Source organism: Acomys minous (genome assembly GCF_964271855.1).
Source record: "Acomys minous genome assembly, chromosome: 2".
Taxonomy (NCBI): Eukaryota; Metazoa; Chordata; class Mammalia; order Rodentia; family Muridae; genus Acomys; species Acomys minous.
Window position 1 is genome coordinate 87,905,881 of NC_140484.1, and position 25,406 is coordinate 87,931,286.

General features: G+C 38.9%; 3 protein-coding genes across 15 annotated transcripts in view; 1 reads left to right on the forward strand and 2 right to left on the reverse strand.

The window, feature by feature from the left end:
• The window catches only part of LOC311592456 (mas-related G-protein coupled receptor member X2-like), a 103,023-nt gene extending 78,323 nt beyond the window's left edge, over positions 1-24,700 (reverse strand). For 10 of the 12 annotated variants that reach the window (XM_084772882.1, XM_084772880.1, XM_084772889.1 and 7 more), the window contains exon 1: positions 24,564-24,686. The gene's annotated coding sequence lies outside the window, so the exon portion shown is untranslated. Of the gene's footprint in view, positions 1-24,563 lie in introns of all 12 variants that reach the window. The other 2 variants (XM_084772892.1, XM_084772888.1) reach the window with 2 other exon arrangements.
• Positions 1-25,406, forward strand: part of LOC311592453 (zinc finger protein 120-like) — a 202,172-nt gene that overhangs the window by 146,966 nt on the left and 29,800 nt on the right. The gene's annotated exons all lie outside the window — the stretch shown is intronic.
• On the reverse strand, positions 5,724-24,698 carry LOC311592461 (mas-related G-protein coupled receptor member X2-like). 2 transcript variants are annotated; one of them, XM_084772898.1, is made up of 3 exons: positions 24,564-24,698; positions 10,837-11,141; positions 5,724-8,676 (listed from the first exon to the last, which is right to left on the reverse strand). In XM_084772898.1, the coding sequence occupies exons 2-3, from the start codon at positions 10,845-10,847 to the stop codon at positions 7,683-7,685; spliced, it is 1,005 nt and encodes a 334-aa protein (XP_084629024.1). In that variant the 5' UTR covers positions 10,848-11,141; positions 24,564-24,698; the 3' UTR covers positions 5,724-7,682. The 2 variants fall into 2 exon arrangements, with proteins under 2 accessions (XP_084629024.1, XP_084629025.1); XM_084772899.1 differs by having other exon boundaries at positions 10,663-11,141.

Genomic DNA, 25,406 nt, shown 5'->3' on the forward strand with positions numbered 1-25,406 from the left:
GAAGACTGCAGCGACTTTAGGAGTCAGAACGTACTAAGTACGCCAGTGGGAGGGATGCCTTGTCCCCTCCTGTCACATCCTGTGTCCTGTCTTCCATAGTGCAACCTTCCATCTTCTGCTATGTGCTCTGTTCTTCAATTACATTCTACTCAGGTGCATGGTACCAAACAGGCTTTGACCAAATCATCAAAACATAAATATAAGTAAATGGTTCCTGTCTTGTTTTCTGATAAATGTTTTTATCACAGTGTTCAGCTGCAGTTACTGTGATAAATAATCTCTCTAGTGCATCATTTGTAGGTGACACAGAGGTTCTTGGGCTCACAGATAAGCTATAGGGAATTCAGAAATATTAAACACATGGGTGTTCCTCTGTAAGGGAGAGAAGTATAATTTTTTTATCTGCCTAGAAGGCTGGGAGCAGATATGGTTAACAGCTTGGTGAGTTGTACTATCTCTATGATAACGACCACATTGGCTCCTCCCCCAGACACTTATCATGAGCTTATATTATTTTCATTCAATCTATAGATCCAATCTTTGTTGAAGATGTCACATGTTCTGTACAAAGACCTTTGATGTTGTCAAGTCTTAAGCTTTATCGTGCAGATGGGATTGAGTTAATCATCACCAGGAAACTACCCAGTGTCAGTGTCACGCTATCAAGGTTTGAATTAACACTGGTACTGAGTCATGTTAAACTGGATTTCCTCCCTCCCTTCTTTGCATTGACAGTCTGCCTGCAGAGAAGCCACCTTCTCCCAACATTGGATTTACCTTACATTGTTTTTTTTAAAGATTTCTGCAAGTGTTTTATTTTTAAACTATTTGTCTATAGTTCATGAAATTCATGTCTTTTCCTCCCTAAATTTTAGATGGAACTCAGCAGTGATCTGCATAGTTCTGAGATTTTCTTGGACTGAGACTTTTTCTTGTGGATAAAGTATCATTACTTTTTTTTGCAATATTTCATTTCATAATTCTCTCTCTCTCTCTCTCTCTCTCTCTCTCTCTCTCTCTCTCTCTCTCTGTCTCTCTCTCTCTCTCTGTCTCTCTCCCTCTTTCTCTCTCTCTCTATCTCTCTCTCTGTCTCTCTCTCTCTTTCTGTCTGTGTGTGTGTGTCTGTGTGTGTATGTCTCTGTGTGTGTGTCTGTGTGTGTGTCTCTGTGTGTGTGTGTGTGTGTGTGTGTGTGTGTGTGTGTGTGTGTATCAGGTCCTCACGGAAGGCAGAAGCATTCGATCCTTCTGAAACTAGAGTTGCAGGTGGCTGCGAGCTACCTGGTAAGGACTCTGGAACCAACCTCAGTCCTCTGCAGGAGTAGTGTGCACTTTTAACTGCTGAGTCACATTTCCAGCCTCATTTTGTGTTCTCCTGGATATAGTATGGTGAAGATGATGTGTATCTCTCTAGGTCTGTTCATTTCTAATAGTCTGCCACCTTTTTATCATCTATATGCTCATAGAAACTCTAATTCTTTGTTTTTCAGTGGCACCAACCCTGAAGTATTTTTCATTATTGATATTGTTTATTTGAGCCCTACATCTCTTTCTGTTAGTCTGGATGGATTCTGGGCAGTTTAGTTTCTCCTTTCTATGAAGCAGTTCTTTGTTTTCTTCATTACTGTTATGTTTGAATGTTTACTTCACCTATGTCTTCTCTGGGTTATCACTTGTTCCCTTTTACTAATTTTGCTTTTACTTTTCTTTCTTGTTTTTCTAGCTCACTGTGACATCCATATATTTTCATTGTTAGTTATATGTATATGTTTGATGATGCTGAACACATTCACAGTGCTCCTGTGGAAAAGAAGACATGGTTTGGCAGTCAGCTCTGTCCTTCCACTGTATAAGTCTCCAAAATGAAACTCAGATGACCAGGATGAGGAGCAAGAGATCCCACTGATCCTGTTCACTGTCATATCTATTGGTTTTCCAACTCAATGAGTCTACTTGATAATAAAGAAGGTGCATGTGTGGGATATCATTCTTGAGATTCAGACAACCTACATACCAATTTTGACCCCCCAAAATATTTGTCTCTTTAACTAGGAATCATAAACTGCCAAGAGCACCTCTAAACTCCATGCAGAAATTTTATTTTCTTCCTCTTTTTCTGTGAATTTCAGGTATGAGCACTATATATTATCCCTCTTGCCATAATTCTTCTCATGATCCCCACTTCCTCACAAATCAAGACTTTTCCTTCTCTATATTGTTATTATTACATACTTATACACAGGATGGGGAGCAACTATATCTATGTATTTGTGTGTACGTATAAAACCCAGAGTCTGTTTAGTTCTGTTCCTAAGTACATGCGTTTAAGGCTGACTGCTGTGGATTGAGTAACCTGTCAGGCAGCTCATCCCTGCAGAAGACTGTTTCTCCCTCTCTCAGCAGCCATTGATTACTTGTCGCTCTTCATCTAGGGATGTGTCCTTGTGAGATTTTCCCCATCTATAGTGGAAAGTGTATTGGTTGTGCAGGTCTTGTTTAAATAACTATATTGCTGAGATTGTGTGGGTGCAGCTTCCCTGTCATGCCTAGCAGTCATTTTTGTCTTCTGGATATTACCATCTTTCTTTCCCACTGCCCTCAATGTTCCTTGAATCTTAGGTGTAGTGTGTATGTTGTAAATGTACAAAATGGGGCTGAGCAACTCATGGTCACTTATTTTTTTACACTTAGACCTATTGTGAATTTGTAGTAGATTCCATATACTGCTGTCTTGTGGTATCCAGAGGTCGAATTCAAGTCACCAACTAGGATGTTGTGCAAGAACATCTGACCTTGAGACAACCCATAAATAAATATTTAAAAGAGCGCTATGCCAATACAAAACAATGAATTATGTAAAAAAAATTCAGTTAAGCCTGAAATGAAAAACATAGATTGGGATGACAATGGTCAAAATATTGCAGAGCTCAGCTCTTGCTGCTCACCGTACATGAGAACCTGTGCTTCCTCACTAGAAACACAAATGGGGGAGAGGTTCCAAACAGATGCGCATTGCATACTTGATTGTCAGTAGTCCACCCATTTAAATATGCACTGTCTAATACAGAAATAAGAATAGCACTTCCATGCTGGGCCAAAGCAAAATAAATATCCAAAATTAAGGTAAATAACAATAGACAGACCAAGCCAAACAAGTTATATTTAAAAATCTACATATCTATCTATCTATATCTGTCTATCTATCTATCTATCTATTTATCTATCTATCTATCTATCTATCTATCTATCTATGTAAAAGGAATTGGGGAGGAAAGAGGCTGTTAATTTGAAACAAAACAAGGGTTTGAATATGGGAGATCTTGAAGGCAAAAAGGCAGGGGAAATGGCATAATTAAATCATACCGTCAAAAAGAAAAGCATAAAATAAATATAAATACACAACGGTGTTGCCACTAGTTGTCCATCTGAAAATAAATCCATGTCATAGTAAAATTAAATGATGAACAGATGTATCATTCTATAAAGATTTAAGTTTGCCATGTTTATTGAATTATTATTCATAAAATTCAAGGCAAGTGAGCAACCCAGAAAAGAAACAATGGAGGAATGCTTTGTGAAATTGTGGCCATCATATAAAGAGCATGATAACTCACCTATTAAAGACAAAGTGATTTACCACATGTAGATGACTTAATGTACATTATTTTGCAAGATTATATACACATTATGCACAATATGTTGCAAGAGAAAAGTTTCACATCTCATTTAGAAGTACAATGCATTTCAGAAAGTTGGTATCTATATATTAACTATATATGACTATAAGTAATACAGAAATGTTGAAGTGATTAACAAGTCTTTATGTTAAACAGAAAGAAGGTAAAAAATATATATGACAATATTAAGTAGCAAAACCATGAAGTAAAATTAATTGTCATGGTAATACACAATAACCAAGTCAACTCATACATGAAAGTATTTAATTTGGGGCCTCACAGTTCCTGAGGCTTTAGAGTCCATGACCTCCATGGCCAGAAGCCTGGCCATGGGTTGGCATGGCACTGGAGCAGTAGCTGAGAGCTTACCAGTGATCCTCAAGCATGAGGCAGATAAAAAGCTAACTGGGAATAGTACTGGCTTTTGATACATCAGAGACTACCTCTAGTGAGATACCTGTTCTAACAAGGGCACACATTTTAATCTTTCCTAGACAGTTCTAACAACATGAGGCAAGCATTCAAAAGATGAGACTGTGGGGAAACTTTTGATTCAAATCGCAACATTCAAGTGCCTGGACCCCGTAAGCTTATAGTTATATCATGTGGAAAATGCATTAAGTCCAACTTGAAGGATTCTCATGGTCGTTTGGCCTCAACACAGTTTAAAATTGCAAAGTCTCTCCTGAGATTCAAGACAATCTCTTAAGTGTAAGCCCTTCCCCATAAAAAGTAAAATACTACTTCCCGCATACAAAGCTACGGAGAATACGTTATCAAAAGGGTAAAATTGGGGATTAGTGAGGTAATACAGGGCCAAAAGAAAATCAAAATCCAGCAGGCAAACTACAAATTTTGTACTTTCATATCTTGGTGTGAAAAGGCTGAGATGGCTTTACATTGTCAGCTTTGTGACTGCAACACACTTTTCTTTCTTGTGCTGGGTTCATTCTTTCTAAGCAGCTCTCCTTGGCAGGCATCCCAGAGTTCTGGCATCTCCAACAGTTTGGGTCTTCAGTGAAATCTGGGCTTCATTTTCACAGCTTCACACAATGTCCTTCCCAGGACTCCCTGCAGAGACTCCCCTGGCACATGCCTGGACTCAGTGGTTTCTTTAGCCCTATAGGGAGGTGCCACAACTCCTTTACTCCTGCTTCTTCTTGACTTGAATGCCAGAACCACAGGCTTATGCTTCCCAGTTCTGTTACCTGCTCAGTATGGACCTTGACCTGACCTCTACCTTGAATTACAGTTGCATTAACTCTGAGTTATTGCATTCATTAGGAGAGTCTTTCCATTTGCTAGTTAAAAGTTTAGCTGGGTAAAGTCTTGCCCTGGAGGAGCACTCTCTTTATTCCATTTCATATAATCTCTTTGAACACAAGACTTAGCTCCAAAGTTAAATTTACTTGATGATCTTTTTCTCTTCCATAGAAAAATTTGTATTTCTTTTGCCCTTTAACCTCTTTTTCATTGTAAACCTAATAGCCTTTGCCAAAAAAAAAATCAGTCCCAAAAATTTCAATTTAGCCCTAGGCTAAAAGCAGCCTCATTTTTTTGCAAAATATTTCAAGACTAGTCTCTGGCCCAGTTGCTAACATCTTTCCCCTCTGAAACCTCTTAATCTGGGCCTTAGCAGTCTACACTGCTCTAAGCATGACTGTCATCCACGTTTTTGCTAGCATAGCCTGTTAAAACCCACTTACAACATTCAACTGCTTCCCTAGTCCAAAGTCTTCCTCATTTCTTAGAAAAGCAGCATGGTCAGACATATTACAGCAATAGTACCCTCACAGATACCAGCTTCCATTTAAGTAACATTTCTATTGCTGTGATGAGAAATCACAAGAAAAACACTATATAATAGAAAGTACTTATTTTAGTAAGTCACAGTTCCAGAGACTTCTTTTTATATTTTATTTTTATTTTTTATTAATTTATTCTTGTTACATCTCAATGGTTATCCCATCCCTTGTATCCTCCCATTCTTCCCTCCCTCCCATTTTCCCCTTATTTCCCTCCCCTATGACTTGAGGGAGATTACCTCCCCCTGTATATGCTCATAGGGTATCAAGTCTCTTCTTGGTAACCTGCTGTCCTTCCTCTGAGTGCCACCTGGTCTCCCCCTCCAGGGTTAGTTACACTATGGAATACTACTCAGCTATTAAAAACAAGGCATTCCCAAAATTTGTGGATAAATGGATTGAGCTAGAAATGATCATAATGAGTGAGTTAACCCAGAAGCAGAAAGACTCAAATGGTATATACTCACTTATATCTGCATACTGGCCCAAGGGGGCATGTCCCACGAAAGCCTTCACTTACCAGGAAACTGGGACAGAGGGAAGGATATCCTATTGGGACTCTAGATGAGAGAAGCATGGGAGAATAACAGTTCCAGAGACTTAAAGAGCATGACCACCATGGCAGCAGGCAGGCTGGCATGGCACTGGAACAGCAGTTGAGAGCTTACATCTATTTCACAGACCTGGATTGTGGTGGGACACCAGGAATAGCCTGGTCATTTGAAAGGTCAGAGACAACCTATAGTGCCACACCTCCTCCCACAAGGCCTTTCCTACTAACTCTGCCCAAACAATTCCACTTAAATATATGAGTCTATGGCAGTCATTCTCATCCAAACCACAATAGTAATATACAGCATGAGACATTTTTTAAAATAACAGTGCATCTCACAAAAGAGTTTTTCTAATTATGAAGTTTTTGACACAAGGAGAAAAATGAATATTTATATGATATGTTGTTTAGGTTAATTTGCTCAACAATAATAATCATCTCTCCACATGTATACCAAAAGTTGCATTATCCTCTTTTAATTTGTATTCTAAATTTTAGTTTAGAACAGAAATATAAACAATATATTTACCTTAGAAGTAAAAGGTTTTGGCTGGAGAGGGAATGAAATTAAGATATGTAAGAGATTGTTTTGTGTCTTGATTTTGTTCTCAGTCATGTAGCCACACTAACTTAAGAAAATATGTTGATTTGTTCCCTTTAATCTGTTCATATTGTGCTCACCTAACTGTACTACAATGGAAATCATCACACACTACAGCTTTAAAATTAAAATATGTTGCTAAAATATGTGTAATTCAAATAATAAATGGAATGGGATCCTGGGAGTGGCATAAATTTGAGACAGGTTTGATTTCAAGGCTGCCTTGTTTAGAATATCTCATTGGAAATTGGTCATAACAGATTAGACAGCCAGAAAGAGGGATAATCAAGGCAAAGACAAGAGAAGAATGAGAAAAGGCTTGACTATAAAATAATAAACAAGGCATTCTGGAAGGAATCATGGAGGACAGTCTCTACATACTTCAGCTGCCCATGAACGCTAATGGTTTTCATTATACAACATAACTACACTCTTCCAATGTGAAAAATGGAAGACAGTGAACTTAAAGGTGAGAACTACACCAAGTGAATAGAGACTTAACAGATGTCTCTTGAGAATATTTGTTCATTAAGCAATTCATATAAGAAAGAATAGTGCTCCATAAATTCTTTTAAACCTATGGAAATTAATAAGGATTGGGATTATAAAATATATCTATTTAAACCTTCAAATAATAAGAAAAAAATTTGCTTTAAAAAATAGACATTTTTTTGCAATGGATTTAACCATTATGAAATGACAAAAGAAATTCAGCTCTTTTCTGGAGTTCCTTGAGCCTTCTTCTGGTCAAGGTAAGATTTGGCAATAGTGGTCAACATCTCTACTGGATTTAAGAGATTACAAGGAGACCCATCAAAAGCAGATAGTGAAGCTATTGGTAAGGCAGCCCCAGAAATGCTACAGTCAGTTCCTCTGTAACAAGTCCAGTATCAATCAACCTCTGCAAGATTGAATGTTTTCCCAACTGAATTAACACAGGGTCATCACCTAAAAAAGGTTATGAAAATGCCACAAACTAATTAGATCAAAGGTGTTTCTTAAAGCTATTCCTGTCTGATCAAAGTAGCTCTCAGTCCTTGCCAGACTGTTTAAATTTCTCTAAATCTTGCTGAGGGACCCATTTCTCTATGTTCTTCCTCCTCAGGAGTGTCTTGCATGGCCCTCTGCAGAAGCAGCTTGAGAGTTCTGCGCTGGAACCTGCGGTGCCTAATGGACCCAACAAAGAAGTAAATGATGGGGTTGGCACAGCTGTTAACACAGGACAAAAATATTGTCACTGGATAAAAATCACAAGGCATAACATTATGAAAAATTTCGATCCATGCTATGAGGAACCAGTAGATCCCATAGGGCAGACTCAAGAGTAGGAAGGCCAGCACTGTGGACACAATGATCATATATAACCTGGTCAGAGGAATTCTATGTGATCCCAAGAAGATAGTAACCACTAAGGCCAGACTGGACCCCAAGAGAACCACAAATAAAGTAATTAACCATGCAGTTGTGATGAAATCAAATGTCTGACACCAACCAAGACTATCAAATAGATAGCCACATTCCTTTCCTTCCAGGATGCTCAACAGCAAGGACAAGACCCAAAGCAAGGTACATATGACAGCAGATGTGTGCTTTGGGCGTTGGCATCTATACCAGATGGGCCACATTACAGACAGGCAGCGTTCAATGCTAATGGCATAGAGAATGCTCAGCCCACAAAGATAAGCAAAATTTACCAGAACAAAAGAAAACGAAGGAAGACTGATGAGGCTGAGGTAGAAGATATCCAAGACAATGTGAAGGCAATATACAATTTGAAAACATATGAAGAGAAAGTCAGCACCAGCCAGGTTGAGAATATACACAGAGAAGGGATTTTTGGGCACGTGGAAGCCAAGGAGCCACAGCACTATGCCATTTCCAACCAGTCCAGCTAGGGCAAAGATGAGGGAAAGCAATATCATGGTACAGGATATGATGTCACAAAATGAAATTCCATGGTGGCCACTTCCATTCACTTCTGTGATGTTACTCCCCAAGTCTGAGATATTTGAATCCACGTTTAGGAGCTCTCTGCTAGTGTACCTGGGAAGGAAAACAAGACATGAACCCAATGCTATGTTCTCTGATTCTTACCATCACTTTGCTATGTGTGAATGGCTGACCTGATTCATAAGGAGGAGAAATGGGATTGTATGGACTGATTAAATAAAAAAACAATACCTCCAGAGCCTTAAATCCACCTTATATTTATTAGGGGTATATGCAACCCATGTCCTGTGCTTATACGAGAGTAGCTGATGGCCCCATTATAGACACTCAGTGTGTCAGCCTGTGTCAGAAAGTAATAGAACTCTGAATCCAACTCTCTTTCTCTCCAAAGGCTGGTTCTTCTCTGCTGCAGGAGTTTGGAAGCCAGAAGCAAGACCAACAGCTGCTCTCAGTCCTGGCAGGGAGAAGCTATCAAATGGGAAGTTATGGAAATCATGAATGGCCGTCATGAAGGGAATGCCAAGGCATATCTAAGATATCCTGTATACAATATATTTATTTTATTGTAGCAAAATTGCAGTTATGGTGTAGCAATGAAAATATTTCATAGTTAGGTGTCACAACATAAGGAACTATATTAAAGGATCACAGTATTAGGAACATTGGGGAACCACCGAGCTTCAGGATTAGGCACAGAATTATAAGATTAATTGCATTTCTAACACTCTTCAGGAGTTAAAATGTTAATTTTTGGAAACAGAGAGGAAGAAGAAAAGAAGTGGCTACCATGCTAAATAGACGGTATTGTGACACAGCAACAACTTGAAGGCAGAGATGCTCTCAAGGAGAAGGTGATAGAAACAGTTCTATTAGCCATGTTAGTTTACTTGTGGAATACCAGAAGTCTCGATGCTGCAGGAGAAAGAATTCCATGAGGTCACTGAGAGTCTGAACTACATAGTGAGGTCCAGAAAAGCCTGGGCTGTGGGAGACAACAATCTGTGATAAAAGGGGAAATTATAAGAAATCTGAGGCTCAATTTAGAGAGTAAACCTATGAATTCTTTGTGCAAAGGATCAGTTTGGGATGCAAACTAAAGCACAGAAAACTAAATCCCTGAACCAGAACACAGATTTCCCTCGAACTACAGGAGGATAAGGACATGCCAACAGAGGAAGAGTTCCAAATGTACGTGACAAGAAATAAACAAGTATATATTGCATTTTAGTGACAAGTGTCAGGTGTAGATGACACATAAATAATGCTAATGTTAAAGGATGTAGGGGCATGTGCCACTTCACATGAAAAAATGAAACCCTTCAGAAAGATAGCAGATGTCTATGCCAACATCTAAAGCTGGGAGGCCATGGAAAGACGTACTCTTCATTATGAGATCAAACAACTGTCAATCAAGCTGCACACCCTTCCTGGTATGAAACACTAAGTACCGTTCTCTTGCCTGTTGCTATATTAAAAACAAAACCAAAAGAGATGAATCTGGGAAAGGGTCTAGAGGAATCAAGGAGGAAGCTTAAAGGGATGAGATGGAGGTAAAAAAAAAAAGAGAGAAAGGGAGAGTAATCAGAACACATCCTATACAGAAATCAAATTCTCAAATAACAGAATCAATCAATGGGTAAATGTGGTTGCATTCCTGGGGCAGCACAACTCTACATCTATGTCCACAGTAACATAGCTCTTGGTTCAGATGACTATTACTTTATTGTTGTGGATAAAGCCCCACACTCTGTGTGCTTTTCATGGGTTGGAGATGGGGCTATCAACCTGAACAAGTACATTACTGATAATCTATACCTATGTTCTCACTCGCTCATTTTTAGGCCACCTGTTTCTACTGAGACAGAAATACGAAGGAATGGAAACTTTCCATTGCAGGAAACACAGGTGACCAAGAAACTGACAGAACTGTGCTTTTATAGAGGGTGCTTGTACCCATTCGCTGGCCAAGCGAAGGAAAGTGGCAGAATTCTCACAATAACAGAGCATTTGGATAGTTGAGATGAAAGCAGAATGGGGGAAATTACAAGCAGCCAGTGCCTTGATTCACAAGATTCTAACCTTCCAGAGTCAAGTCTGTCAGCCCAAATGGCTAGAGAATGACTTTTGTGTCACCTGTGTCTCCAGGAACATCCAAGGCTCCTTAGAATCTCCACCTGAAGGTGTAGTTAAATGGCCACAGACTGAGAGAAACAGAGGACAACTTTGAGAATAAGTTCTCAAGAAGCCTGTTACCTTTCCTCCATTTTTTTCCTTATGCGACGTGTTAAGCTGGTCTGTGGCAAAGTGAAGAATCCCCAAATCAGCTGTGAATGTGAAACACGTCTGAAGTTCGTAGATGGCAGTGTGAGTGACGCTTGAGGAAGGCTACTCAGGATGGCAGAAAGATCTGTGGTGTCCTCTAGTTGGATTTGCTGGCATTTGAACGTCACCACTTTGACTCATGCTCTTCATGAGACTGCCCTTGACAGTTGGCCTGGCTTCTATATCTCATCTTCTGGTCATGCCAATCCCTCTGGCTTCCTTATTCTTGTTAGTTGCTGTGGAAACAAGAACCTAATTATTAATCTAATCTATGTAACCAACTTTCCCCCAGGTACGCCCAAGTGCTGGGTTGCAGACAGGCCACAAACCAGTGTTAATTCTGGTAAGAGGGACTTGAACTCAGATCCTCACATTTGCAGGAAAAGTGCTTTAACCACTGAGCCACCTCACAAGACCACCTAGGAACATTTTAAAGATTTGACTATTTTAAAAATCCAATCATAGGCACCTCCTTCTTCTCCTCCTGGTCCCACCCTCCCTCCCTCTTCCTCCATTCCCCCATATGCTTTATAAAAGTGGAGCCCCTGTCCACACAGTTCATCAAGTCTCATCAGGACTCAACATTTCCTCATCCCATGTGGCCTGGCAGGCAGCCCCACCAGGGAGGGGTAATCAAAAATCAGGCAATGGCGTCCATGTCACAGGCAGTCCCCAGTGTTTCTGACATGGAGAATACTCCCACTTCACTTTCCTGTTTGTTTTTTCTTAAATATAAATGACTTTTTATTTATTTATTTATTATTTGTATAGTATTCTGCCTCCCTGCCAGATGAGGGCACCAGTTCTCATTACATTTAAAAAATGGGATGAGGTAGGATTCCCCCACCTCTTAAAAATGTTTCTAGAGCTGCCAAAAAAAACCCCTACATTTACAAAATAGTTGATATAAATATTCTTCTGGATTGTACAAGAAGGGAGGCAAGGGCCCCTCACAGATGGGATGGATGAATAGTCAGAGTTGGCCTTTTTCTCTTCTACCTCAGAGGCTGGGTTCTGGTTTTCTGTCTCTTTATTTTCTGAAGACAGATCTGTAGTTTGCTTGTCAGCCACTTTAGCCTGTTACCTTTCACTCCCCTCTTCCCTTTTGCTTGCACTTTTTGTTCTGATGATTTATCTTTTCCCATGGAAGGGGCAGGCTTGACTGACAGCCTTGCAGAGCTGCATTTGGGATCCACCTTCACAACTCCATCCATGCAAACCTTCCTCTTGGGCATCATGGTGGCCCTTGCTGAGAGATGTTTGTGCTACAAAGCCAGTCACCAAGCTGCACTGCCAAGCCACTGCTGCACGAATTTGAAGTCTCATTTTTATATAATTTTATTTTTTTAAAATTAGTTATTCATTTATTTATTTTACATATATGAATGCTCTATCTGAATGTATGCCTGCATGTCAGAAGAGGACATCAGATCCCAATATAGGTGGTTGTGAGCCACCATGAGGTTACTGGGAATTGAACTCAGGACATCAGGAAGTGCTCTTAACCTCTGAGCCATGTCTCAGTGGTTCTTATTTTTTAAATTTATGTATTTACTTTACCTCCAGATCAATGCCTCCCCTCCATCTTTTCTCTTCCTAGTCTCCTCCTCCTACCTTCTTTCCCCCTCCACTCAACTGCCATCCTTCAATTCTCCCCTTCTTCTCAGAAAAGGCTCAGAAAAAGGAAGGACTCTTATAGATATCTCCCTGTCCTGGCCCATCAAGTTGAAGTAGAACTAGTTGCATCCTATCTCACTGGGGCTAGGCAAGGAGGCACTGCTAAGGGAAAGGGATCCAGAGGCAAACAACAGAGTCACAAACAACTCTTGCTCTCACTGTTATGAGTTCCATATGAAGACCGAGCTGCACACTTATTACAAATGTCCCTAGGCCTACATCTATCTCATGTATGCTCTCTGCTGGTGCTTCAGATTAGCTGATTCTGTGTCTTTTCTTGTGTTGTTTTTGACTTCACTAGTTCCTCCAATCTTCCCCCCTTCCATAGAATTTCCCACACTGCACTCAATGTTTGGCTGTGGGTTTCATCGTCTGTTTCCATCGGTTGCTGGGTGAAGACTCCCAGATGACAGACATGCCAGTGCCTTTATGTAAGTATAGCAGAATATCATTAATAGTGTCAAGGGTGGGATCTCTCTCATGGCATGAGTCTCAAGATGAGTCATTGGTTGGCTTTTCCTTCAATCTCTGCTCCATCTTCACTCCTGCACAACTTGTTTGCAGAATTGTAGGCCTAAGATTTTGTGGGAGGGCTTATGTGCCCATCCCTCCATTGGAACTCTTTCTGGCCACAGGTAGTGGCCATTTCAAACTCTATATACACAAATGCTAAGAGATCCAGCCAGGGTTGCCCTCGTAGATTACTGGGAGCCTCCCTTGTCCCAGGTTTCTAGCTCCTCCCAGAGATTATGCACCACACTGATTTCATTTCTCTCTCACCATATTATTTCACTCTGCTCCCACACTTGATCCGTCCTTATGCCCTCTGATCCTCACACCTCATTCCCCCACTGTCCACCACTGATGTCCACACTATTTCCCTTTCTTAGTGAGATTTAAGTATCCCTCCTTAGGCCCTCTTTCTTACTTTCTTTGTGCCTGTAGATTACAGTATAGTTATCATCTACTTTATAGCTACTAGCCACTTATAAGTGAATACATACCGTGTTTGTCCTTTTGTGTCTGGCTTACTACACTCAGCAGATCAGAGAGATTTCCTCGAGCAAATGAATGGAAAAGTTGTAGAGTCACACAGCCATATATTGGATTTGCATATCAATTTCTGAAACTATGAGATGTAGTAACTAGGAAGAAGTCTTCCAAGTCAACCAAGCAGCTAGATTTCAAACATTCAATAGGGGATTGCTAACCTTGTACAGATTTTTTTAAGTCATCAGCCAGGTTTGTTAAAAGTTTTAAGTTGGAGGGATGCAAGATGGTAGCACCTATTGCACATGGCTTCTGATTAGCAGAACAACCAGGACTGCACAATGACCTAAAGACCAAACTGAGATCTCCAAATCAACAGTGCTGCTAATTTCCAGGTGAAAGAGACCCACATTGTTTGTGGCATAGTTGGGTCTGGCCCCAGTCACCTAGGCAACCCACATAAAAATCCCAAGCGACATCCCACATTAGCCCCTATCTTGAGAAAGACTGTGAGATATCCCTGCAGCTTGGGCTGTCACCACTCATCTACTGCTTGTCAGATCCAGGACAAGGAGCAGATAGGCAGATCATCAAGACAGAAACTAAATGAAAAATAAGGAAACTAACAGACATCATGAAACAAATGGGCCCAACTGATATCTACAGACAAAAATATACACTTTCTTTTCAGCACCTCACAGAATCCTTCTCCAAAATTGACCATATACTTGGTCACAAAGAAAACCACAATAGATACAAGAAAATAAAAATAACCCCTTGCATCTCATCAGACCAATATGGATTAAATCTGGAACTCAACAACAAAAGAAAACCAAAAAGCCTACAAACTCATGGAAACTGAACAACTCCCTACTCAATGAAATTTTGGTAAGGGACAACATAAAAAGGGAAATTAAAAACTTTCTAGAATTCAATGAAATTGAAGGCATAACATACCCAAACTTTTGGGACACAATGAAAGCAGTGCTAAGAGGAAAGGTGCCTTTATAAAGAAACTGGAGAGATCTCATACTAGCAACTTAACAGCACACCTGAAAGCTCTGGAATGAAAAGAAGCAGACACACCCCAGATGAGTAGATGGCTAGAGTCACCAACCTCAGGGCTCAAATCAATAAATTGGAAACAAATAAAACAATTCAAAGAATCAATGAAACCAAGAGCTGGTTCTTTGAGAAAATCAACAAGATTGACAAACCTTTAGCCAAACTAACTAAAAGGCAGAGGGAGAGTAGGAATCGACAAAATAAGAAATGAAAAGGGGACACAATGACAGACACTGATGAAATCCAAGAATCATCAGGTCTTACTTCAAGAGCCTATATGCCACAAAATTTGAAAACCTGAACAATGCGGACAATTTTCTCGATAGCTACCAATTACCAAAATTGAATCAGGATCAGGTAAACAAACTGAATAGTCCTATTGCATCTAAGGAAATAGAGGCAGTTATCAAAAGTCTCCCACCAAAAAAAGTCCATGACCAGATGGTTTCAGGGAAGAATTCAACCAGACATTCAGAGAAGATCTAATACCAATTCTCTTCAATATATCCACAAAATAGAATCAGAGTAACATTACAAACTCGTCCTATGAGGCCACAGTCACCTTGATACTGAAACCACAGAAAAACTCGACAAAGAAAGAGAATTTCAGACCAATTTCTCTTATAAACATTGATGCAAAAATACTCAAAAAAAAAAACCACTCACAAACTGAATGCAAGAACACATTAAATCTATCCTTTGCCGTAACCAAGAATGCTTCATCCCAGACATGCAGGGGTGGTTCAATATCCAGAGATCCATCAATGTAATTCATCATATAAACAAACTAAATGAAAAACCACAAATGATTACCTCCTTAGATGCCGAAAAAGCATTTGTCAAAATCCAACACCCATTCATGTTAAAAGTCCAGGAAAGAACAGAGATAAAAGGCAAATACCTCAACATAATAAAGGCAATATACAGCAAGCCTATAGCCAACATCAAACTAAATGGAGAGAAACTTAAATCAATTCCACTGAAATCAAAGACAACACAAGGCTGTCCACTCTCACCATCTCTCTTCAATATAGTACTTGAAGTCCTAGCTAAAGCAAGAAGACAGCTAAAGGAGATCAAGAGGATAGAAATCAGAGAGGAAGAAGTCAAGCTATCACTATTCACAGATGAAATGATAGTATACATAGATCACCAGAAAAATTCTATCAAGGAACTCGTACAGCTGATAAACACCTTCAGCAAAGTGACTGGGCACAAAATCTACTGAAAAAATCAGGAGCCCTTTTGTATACAAATGACAAACAGACTGAGAAAGAAGTTAAGGAAACTACATCCTTAACAATAGCCACAAATGATATAAAGTATTTTGGTGTAACTCTAACCAAGAAAGTGAAAGATTTGTATAAATAAAACTTCAACTCTCTGAAGAAAGAATTTGAACATCACAGAAGATGGAAAAATCTCATATGCTCAGCTATCAGGATAGTTGACATAGTGAAAATGGTTATCTTACCAAAAAGGATTCTACAGCTCTAATGAAATTCCCACCAAAACACCAACACAATTCTTTACAGATCTTGAAAGATCAATTCTCAACTTCATATTGAGAAACAAGCAAAAAACCCAGACTAGATAAAACAGTTGTGTATAATAAAAAATCTTCTGGAAGAATCTCCATCCTGGACCTCAAGCTGTACTATAGAGCAACAGCAATTCAAATGGAATGGTACTGGCGTAGAAATAGGTTGTTTGATCAATGGAATCTAATTGAAGACACAGAAGTAAACCCACATACTTATGGACAATTAATTTTTGAAAAAGAAGCAAAAATCTATTCCTTTGATGAAGGATAGCATCTTTAACAAATGGTGCTGGTCTAACTGGATGGCTACATATAGAAAAATGAACGTAGATCCATATCTATCACCCTGCACAAAACTGAAGTCCAAGTGGATTAAAGATCTTATCATAACACCAGGCACACTAAATCTGTTAGAAGAGGAAGTGGGGAAGAGCCTTGAACCCATTGGCATAGGAGACAACTTCTTGAACAGAACACCAACAGTTCAGGCCCTAAGAGCAATCATTAATAAATGGGACTTTATGAAACTGAAAAGCTTCTGTAATGTGAGGGAAACTGTCAGCAGAACAAAACAACATCCCACAGACTGGGAAAAGATCTTCACCAATGCTACATCTGAAAAATGGCTAATATCCACAACATATAAAGAATTCAAGATATTAAACACCACCAAACCAAATAATCCAATTAAAATTGGGGTACAGAACTAAATAGAGAATTCTCAACAGAGGAATATTGAATGGCCGAGAAAGACAGAAATTCTCAACATCCCTAGCAACTCAAAAAGACTCTGAGATTCCATCTTATCCCTACACATATGGCTAAGACAAAAAATTCAATTGACAGCACATGCTAGCAAGAATGTGGAGATAGGTGAACACTCCCCTATTGCTGGTTGGAGTGCAAACATGTATAACCAGTTGAAAATCAATCTGGTGCTTTCTCAGGAAATTGGGAATAATTATACCTCAAGACTCAGCCATACCACTCATGGGAATATACATGAAAGATGATCCATCACACAAGAAGGACATTTGCTCAACTATGTTCATAGCACCTCTTTTTAGTAAGAGCCAAAATCTGGGCACAACCTAGATGTCTATCAACTGAAGAATGGGATAAAGAAACTGTGGTACATTTACACAATGGAATACTATTCAGTTATTAAAAACAAGGGAATCTTGAAATTTGCAGGCAAATGCATGGAACTAGGAAAAGATAATCCTGAGTGAAGTAACCCAGACCCAGTAAGACTTGCATGGAACATGCTTATTCATAAGCAGATATTAGCCACACAATACAGGATAAATACACTACAATACATAGAGTGATACAAGGAGCATGTATGATGTGGACCTAGACACTCTGCTCAGAATTAGTAGCACAGTCTCCTTGTTGTTCCACAATGTGGATATTAGTGACTACTTCGGACATGCACTCTGGCCACTGAACTTTGATCACTTCCCCCTGGAAGGGTGGACTTGCCAGGTTACAGAGGAATATGTTACAGGTAGTACAGATGAGACTTTATAGGCTGAGGTCATGTGTTAGGGGAGGAGGGCTCCCATTACTGAGGACTAGGACAGGGAGGGATAGGGGATGAGAGAGGGAGGGTGGATCATGAATGGATGAGGGACGAGGATAGGAACTGGGATGTGAGTAATCAAACCGCAGAACAAGCAGGTAACTTATATTGCCAATCTCACTACATGGGAACAGCTCTGAGACTGGCTGAGACATGAATGTCTAGGCAAAGACGATGCTTCTTGTTGGCTACAGAACCCCATGAATTATTATTAGGTGCCATTCTTTGTATGACATGAAAAATATTTACAGATATCTTTTTTTTCTGCTCATACAAAGAGTAGAAACCCAGCCTTAATTGTTCTGTGCATCATGCATACCTCATACATTTATAATATAATATAATGCTTGTAAGAAATTGTATGTTTTCATAACAAAAGAACCAGACACCGACATTGGATCAGACCTGACAGGATTCATTCCTCTCAGCATGCTGGACACTGACATCCTGCATTCTTCATGTTCCAGTACCAAGTGCTTCCATTAGTGTTCATCATCAGAACAAGATAACTCACAGGACACCTTTGAAGAAAGCTCCCAATCTCAATTGGTTCAGAATTTCAGACTGTCCCACACAGAACTCTATTTAAGCCTGGAATTTCTCAACATTTAGAAACTTGACCTCAAATGCTATTCCTAGCTTGTTTAACAATTCCCCTAATATTATTTGGGCACCTATAAAAGTATTGTTTGTCCCAAACCAGCAGGAAGAAACTTTAAGAGAATGATGCCTCATTTCCTTTAAGGGGGGCTAGGTAGGTTTTTGGTAGCTTTCTTGGACTATTGATGATTATTTTCAATGGAAGTTGGTTATAAGTTATTATTCATTGTATTTAGACAGAAAACAAGGTTGCATGCAGGGATGTCTTTCTTTGCCTTTACCTTCAATTCTTAGGTTTGGATATAGGGGTTGAAAAGAAAGGAGGGGAAATATAGAAGTATATAGGGAAGAAAGAACAAAAAGTAGATTAGTGAAACTACTCCTCAACTTAATGCCTTAATTGTTACTCACAAGGTTATTTTTAATTAATTCACTGGTATAGAATTTTGTATACAGACACAAAAATAAGTTTAATTTTATATACAGTGTTATGGAATTCAAATGTAAGGAAATTACTCAATATATATATATATATATATATATATATATATATATATATATATATTCCTACTCTAATATGTGGTATTATACCCATATAACTCTACTATAGGTTTACTTCCAATACTTTGACAGTGCTATTTCAGGCTGTTTAAGATAAATAGGTTATACAAGTTAATTGTTAGTGGATTAAATCATACTCATATAAATTACTACTCTATTTTTCTTTTTATTAATGAAGCATTTTTTTATTTTTTACATGTACATTTATATTATTACACGTATATACAATAGACTACCTATAGAAAGTAGAACCATGGCACAATCAGGAATTATATAAATGCTACATACTTAGTGTTTTGGCTATTTGTATTTGACAGCCTTGAAGGAAACATCTTTTGTATCTTGGTGCACCTAAAATTCTGAATGTAAATAATCTCCATTACATCTTGTCATTATCAATTTAAAACATCTATCTAGACCTAAAACATCTTAACCTCTAAACAATTAAGCTTCATTGTAAAGCAAAGCTTCCTGGTCTTCAACTCTATCAGAGACTTGAGAAGGAATAAACTTGATTACCTGAGTATGCCGGGAATGCAGGTTAGTAGCTTTCCAAATGAGAAGATAACAGAGACAGTTTTCTACCTGAATAGTCACCCCAAACTCTCTATAATGTTGGAACATCTTCTTCAGTCTTCTGGCCCAACACATCAACAGACATTAGTGAGGAAGGAACTTACCACTCTATTTTTCACAAGAATATACATCCTAGGTGCAACAGATATATATGAATCTATGGAAAGATAAGGCAAAATAGATGTTTTCAAAAACTTCAGAGACATATAGAATATGACATTTAAATTTTTTTTATTTTAAAGGGCAAAGAGAGCTTACAGTTATATGATTTTTGAAAACAGAACAGTAAAGTTATAATTAAGAGGCTTTGGGAATCATTTGCTTGTGCAGTGACAGAAGTTATTATAGTCTGTGAGATTTGGGAAATCAAGGATGTTATTGAACTGTTCTGAGTCCAATGTATTTGAAGTAAGGCTGCAAACCTTTGATCAAATTTCTGAATTCAAGGAGGAAAGAGTTTAAGTAATGTAGGTGTGGAGAAAAGAAATCTAATTCTGAATGGAAGAGACAGTGGTTAGAGACAGGGCATGTGCCAAGTATTAGCTGAGTGACAGATAGGGTGGAAGCAAGGAGGAAAGGATGAGATGGAAGAGATTCAAGAGAGACAAAATAAGCTCTGGTGGTGAGCTGAAAACATGTGGAAAGTAAAGTAAGTATGTGTGTGTGAGAGAGAGAGAGAGAGAGAGAGAGAGAGAGAGAGAGAGAGAGAGAGAGAGAGAGGAAGAGAGAGATAGAGAGGAAGAGAGAGAGGAAGAGGAAGAGAGAGAGGGAGAGAAAAAGTGAGAGTCTAAATCTCAAAGAAGAGGAATCATTTTCTTTTTTGTTGTTGTTGTTTGTTTGTTGTTTTTTGAGACAGTGTTTCTCTGTATAGCCTTGGCTGTCCTGGACTAACTTTGTAGACCAGGCTGGCCTTGAACTCACAGTGATCTGCCTGCCTCTGCCTCCCAAATGCTGAGATTGAAGGCAGTGCCACCACCTCCTGGCTGAGAAATCACTTTCTATGTGATATGTGACCAGTAGTTTGAGAGAAGCTTCCTGACATAAAAACAGAAGTTTTGTAGCAAGAGTAAGTTCTAGGAGCCAAGAGAGATGAAGCAGGAAGGTTCTAGGTGCACTTACCATAGAAGACAAGGAGAGATATGTGGCTAGAGCAGGTGGAGAAGCAGCTGAAGAGGCCAACTTGAGTAGTGGGTGACAGAAGCCCACAGAAACAAATAATCTATAACTTTGAGGAATCACATCAACAGTTAAGTTTGGATATGAGGCTTATGCACCTTGGAAAAGGGTCTATTTGTACCATTCCTGGGTGTTTGGTACAAGATGTACATGAAAGTTGTGCAGTAAAGAAACAACTACCATAACAATTTTATTATTTAAGGAGGTTTTGGTCATGAATGAATGAGAAAAAATATCTTGAGTTATCTGAAAGAGTGCATAGAAGAGGGGAAAGAAAGCCAACTGGACATAGCCAGTGTTAGGGAAGCAGGAGAGTGGGAGAGATAGTGGAAAGAGTGAGATAGTAAGAAGCAAAAAACAGCCAAGTGAGAGAAAGAATAGTGAGACTAGTAAGATGTGAACATGAACAGACTATTGAGAATAGGGAGGGACAGACAGAGATGGGTAGACCAATGATATGAATTATAAAGAGGACCAGTAGCTGGTGGGAAAGGCCTGAATGCTAGCATGGACTTCGAAATGTATAAAAGGTAAATATTTACGATAGTGAGGGAGCCATGATGTCAGCATCATCTTTGATATTCTAATCAGTACCACAAGTGTATATCAATTGGAGAGCCATATGTGCCTTCACGAGGTGAGGAAACTCAGCTTTGCAAGCTTCTAAGGAATGCTGGATTTTATCTAGTGCACACACACACACACACACACACACACACACACACACACACACACAAACCCTATATAGTTCTTTCTAAGTTAATTTCTGAATGTATGTTTAGACTAAGACGTAACACAAATATATCAACGAATTCCATGAATTTAAAGATGACTTCCATGAATACTGAATGAACATAAAGAAGCCAGGAATAAACACCTGACTAAAGTGAAAATAACACAAATGGCCAGCTATATGTACAGCAGAAGATTAGAATCTAGAACATAAAAAACTTAAAGAGTGAAACATTCAGAAAAGAGGCAATACAGTCAGTGAATACATTATAGAAATCTCCAAAGAAAAAATATGAGTATCTGTCAGCAGTTTGAACAGTGTTCAATATCATTAACCAGAAAAATACAAATTAAAACTTCTTTGAGATTCCATCTGATCTAAAGCAGAATGTTGCCATTAAGAAACCAAATGACAAGAAATGTTGGTGAGGAAATTGGGAAAGAATGTTAATTTACTGTTGGTGGTGGGAATGCAAACTTCTCACAATTCTGAAAATAAGTGTGGTGATTCCTTAGTAAACAAATGACAGAACGGCTATAGTATACAACTATAGCATGCCTGGGAATGTATCCAAAATAATTTATATTCTAATGTTTAGATCCTAGTTTATCCATGTTCCTTGCTGTTGTGTTCACAATAACCAAGAAATACAATCATCCTAGATACTCAACAGCTGATGATTAGAGGATGAAATGTTGCCTATACATATAATTGTATTCATCTATAATGATATATTATATTGCAAATTTTGTATGTAAATGGGAGGAAATTGAAAATTATATTGAGGGAAAATTTGAGGAACTCAGTTTTTAACAATATATCATATTTTAATATTTAGTTATAGGTAGTAGGTTTATCTATGCTCTTTATTTTTATTAATTTTATTAATTCCTTCTTAATTCTCCCTCCCTTAATTTACCTATTCCTATACTTTTTTCCCAGTGTAAATTTTTCTGTCCCCCATATCTCTATTTGTCCTTTCATATTTCCTTCCTTCTATTCTTTTTTCCTCTATCAAGGAAACTCCCTTCCAGGAGAACAATAACGCAAATGCCAAATATTATCAATCTGGATAATCTAGCTTCAAAGTTCTGATTTTGTGGGATCTACCTGTGGAAGCCAGAACACTAGCAAGAGTCTTTGTGAGGGAGATGCCTTGACAGAGACATAAGAATGGAATGAAGGAAATATGAAAGGACAAAGAGAGATTTGAGGGGATAAAAAGACTTACACTGAAAAAAAAAGGTGAAGGAATAGTTAAAGTAGGAGAGATTCAACTAGGGGAGAATTAATAACATTAGGCGAGAATTAATAAAAGTGAATAGCATAGAGAAACCTATGCTCTTATAACTAAACAATAAAATATGATGTATTGTTTAAAAATGGGTTTGCAGTGAGCTTCCTTATGTACCTGGGGGAGGATGCTTTGAGGAGCCATGGGTTGTTAGACTAAACAGCTTGAGGTAAGTGGTGTGACTATTTATGTGAGGATGATCAGTGAGTCCACAGAGACACTAAGCAACAGCCTCTTGTCATTTCTTCTGCTTTCCCATCACAACTACATGTTCAAACACTGTTACTTAAGATAGTCCACACATTGAGTGTACAAATTATATAGAACATGTTGGTATCAAGGCTAGCTTTCATAGTATATAAAGGGCTGCGCAGGCTGGTGGGCAATAAGCTGTGTCTATGGTCTTATCCAGTGGTGAATTTTGCAATCTATGGGACTAACCTGCTAGGCAGTATGTCAACACTTGTGCAATAGTGGTAGTATAGTTATAGATGTAACTAACTGTACCCTGGATTTAAAGCTGAAGACACACAAAAAGAAATACTTTCTTGGAACTGGAAATCAGGTTAAAAAAAACCCCCAAGGGTCTGGGAGATGATATGCCTCATGCAGAAGCTGAATACAGTTGACTAAATTGACATGGCTTAAGGAACTGGTCATAAAAGAAGACACTCATGGGCACACAAAGTACTTAGAATAAGTGGTGGCTGAGTGGTAAGCCCTAACAAAGTCACTTAGATCATCTTGCTTGAGACTCAGGGAACACTGCAGAAGAAAAAGCAGAAATAATGTAAGAGCAGTAAGATTAGAAGGGCTTCCAAATGACATTTCCTTACCAAGGCACATTCATTACAGTCACTAGTCAGAGAATTTAGGAATAACCACAGGGGTTATGCACAAAAATATTCCCATGATCAGCCAGGTATGGGTGGAGGGATGAATTCTGGATGGTCACACCTCCCAGATGAACTAACAACAGACTCAAGGAAAGGAGAAATCATTGCCTTCAACCAGGTACACACTACTAACAAAACCAGGTTCCAACAGGTAGTTCAAATTACCTAATTTGCACAAATAATAGTTACAAAACAAAACTAAAAAGGTTAATCTAAAAAACTAACTGGTAATGATGGAAATTGATAGAGTTGGGTAGAGTTGTTTAGAGATCTGCTGAGAGTGATCACAGTACATGTGGCAGAAATGAAGTTATCAAAAGAGAAAATTAACCAATATTGAGTGCCTTGGGAGGAGCACAAGAACGTTGCAATCATGGCAATAGCCAGCTCTTGGTGCAGATGACTTCTACCTGACAACAGTTGATAAAGCTGCACACTCGTGTTCTTTATTTGGGAGTTGAGATGGGTTCAAAATTTCATGTAACTTTCCCTAAATATGCATATTATTGATAATCTCTACTTAGTTGAGTTCTTCTCGGTCACTCAATTTTACAACTTGTTTCCTACTGAGACAGAAAAGCCTAAAAGAATAGAAACGTTCCATTACATAACACACAGGTGACTCAGGTACTGACAGAACTGTGCTTTTAGAGTTTGTGCCTGTACCCATATGCTTGCCAAGTCAAGGAGCATGGCAGAATTTTCACAATAGCATCATATTTAAGTAGTTGGGAAGAGAGGGGAATTGAAGAAAGTATAAGAAGAGGACCCCACTGTGGTTCACTGGCTTCCTGCCATCCAGTCTGCCAGCCTACAACGCTGTCATGAAGAACTTCCATGACTCCTGTTTCTGCAGAAACATAGGAGGCTTTTTGGATTTTCCACCTTACATGTATGTATATGGTCAAAGAATAAGAAAAATAGATGATAACTTTGAGAAGAATGTCTCAAAAACATCTTACCTTTCCTCAGTTCTTCTTTGGAAGATGGAAATCTGTTCTACAGCAAAGAGAGAATCCCCTCAGTCAGTTGTTTATAGCATGCATGTCTTACTTGCACAGAGACCGAAGATAACTTAGTGCTTGAGGAAGGATAAGAGTAAAGGAAAAGTCTGTGGCTGACTGTGCTTAGATCTGCACTGAGTGTCACTCCTTTGAGTCATGCTCTTCACAAGACTGTTGTCAACATTTGGTCTGGCTCCTATACCAACCCCTAACAGGAAAGAGGCAAAGCTCTTTTTTTCCAGTTAGTGCTTGCTGTTTTTTTTTTTAACTCCTTGTATCCATAAGATGAGCAATGCCAAGAAATGTGAACCACTGCTGTTGCAATCATTATCTGGACATCATATCTAAAGTTTATGCCTGCAAAGTGAGACAAGGAATGAAGCAATAAACATAATGACAATGTTAAAAATCCGATGGATTTGCAGAAGTGTGACTTGAAAATGCACCAGGCAGCAGCATCAGTTTTGAAACTGGAAGAGTTCCTTCTGACAGGTGCCCAGCTTAAGGAAGGATCTAGGGAATGTGCAGCATGCAGGCTCCCGAGACATCTTCCTTCCTTGTAAGATGACCAAGAAGGGGATCAGCTCATCACTCTGCAGGTGAGCTGAACTCAAGATGTGGCCTGCAGGAATTTTGTCTAACACTACTCCTTCAATACGTTAAATGAACAACAACAACAGCAACAACAACAACAACAACAAAGCATCAGGAAGGATAGACCTTCAAGTAATATGGCACAACTAGAATGGTAGAGTGGATTGAACAGGAAACAGGTCAAAACTAAGTGAATGTGTAGCAGCA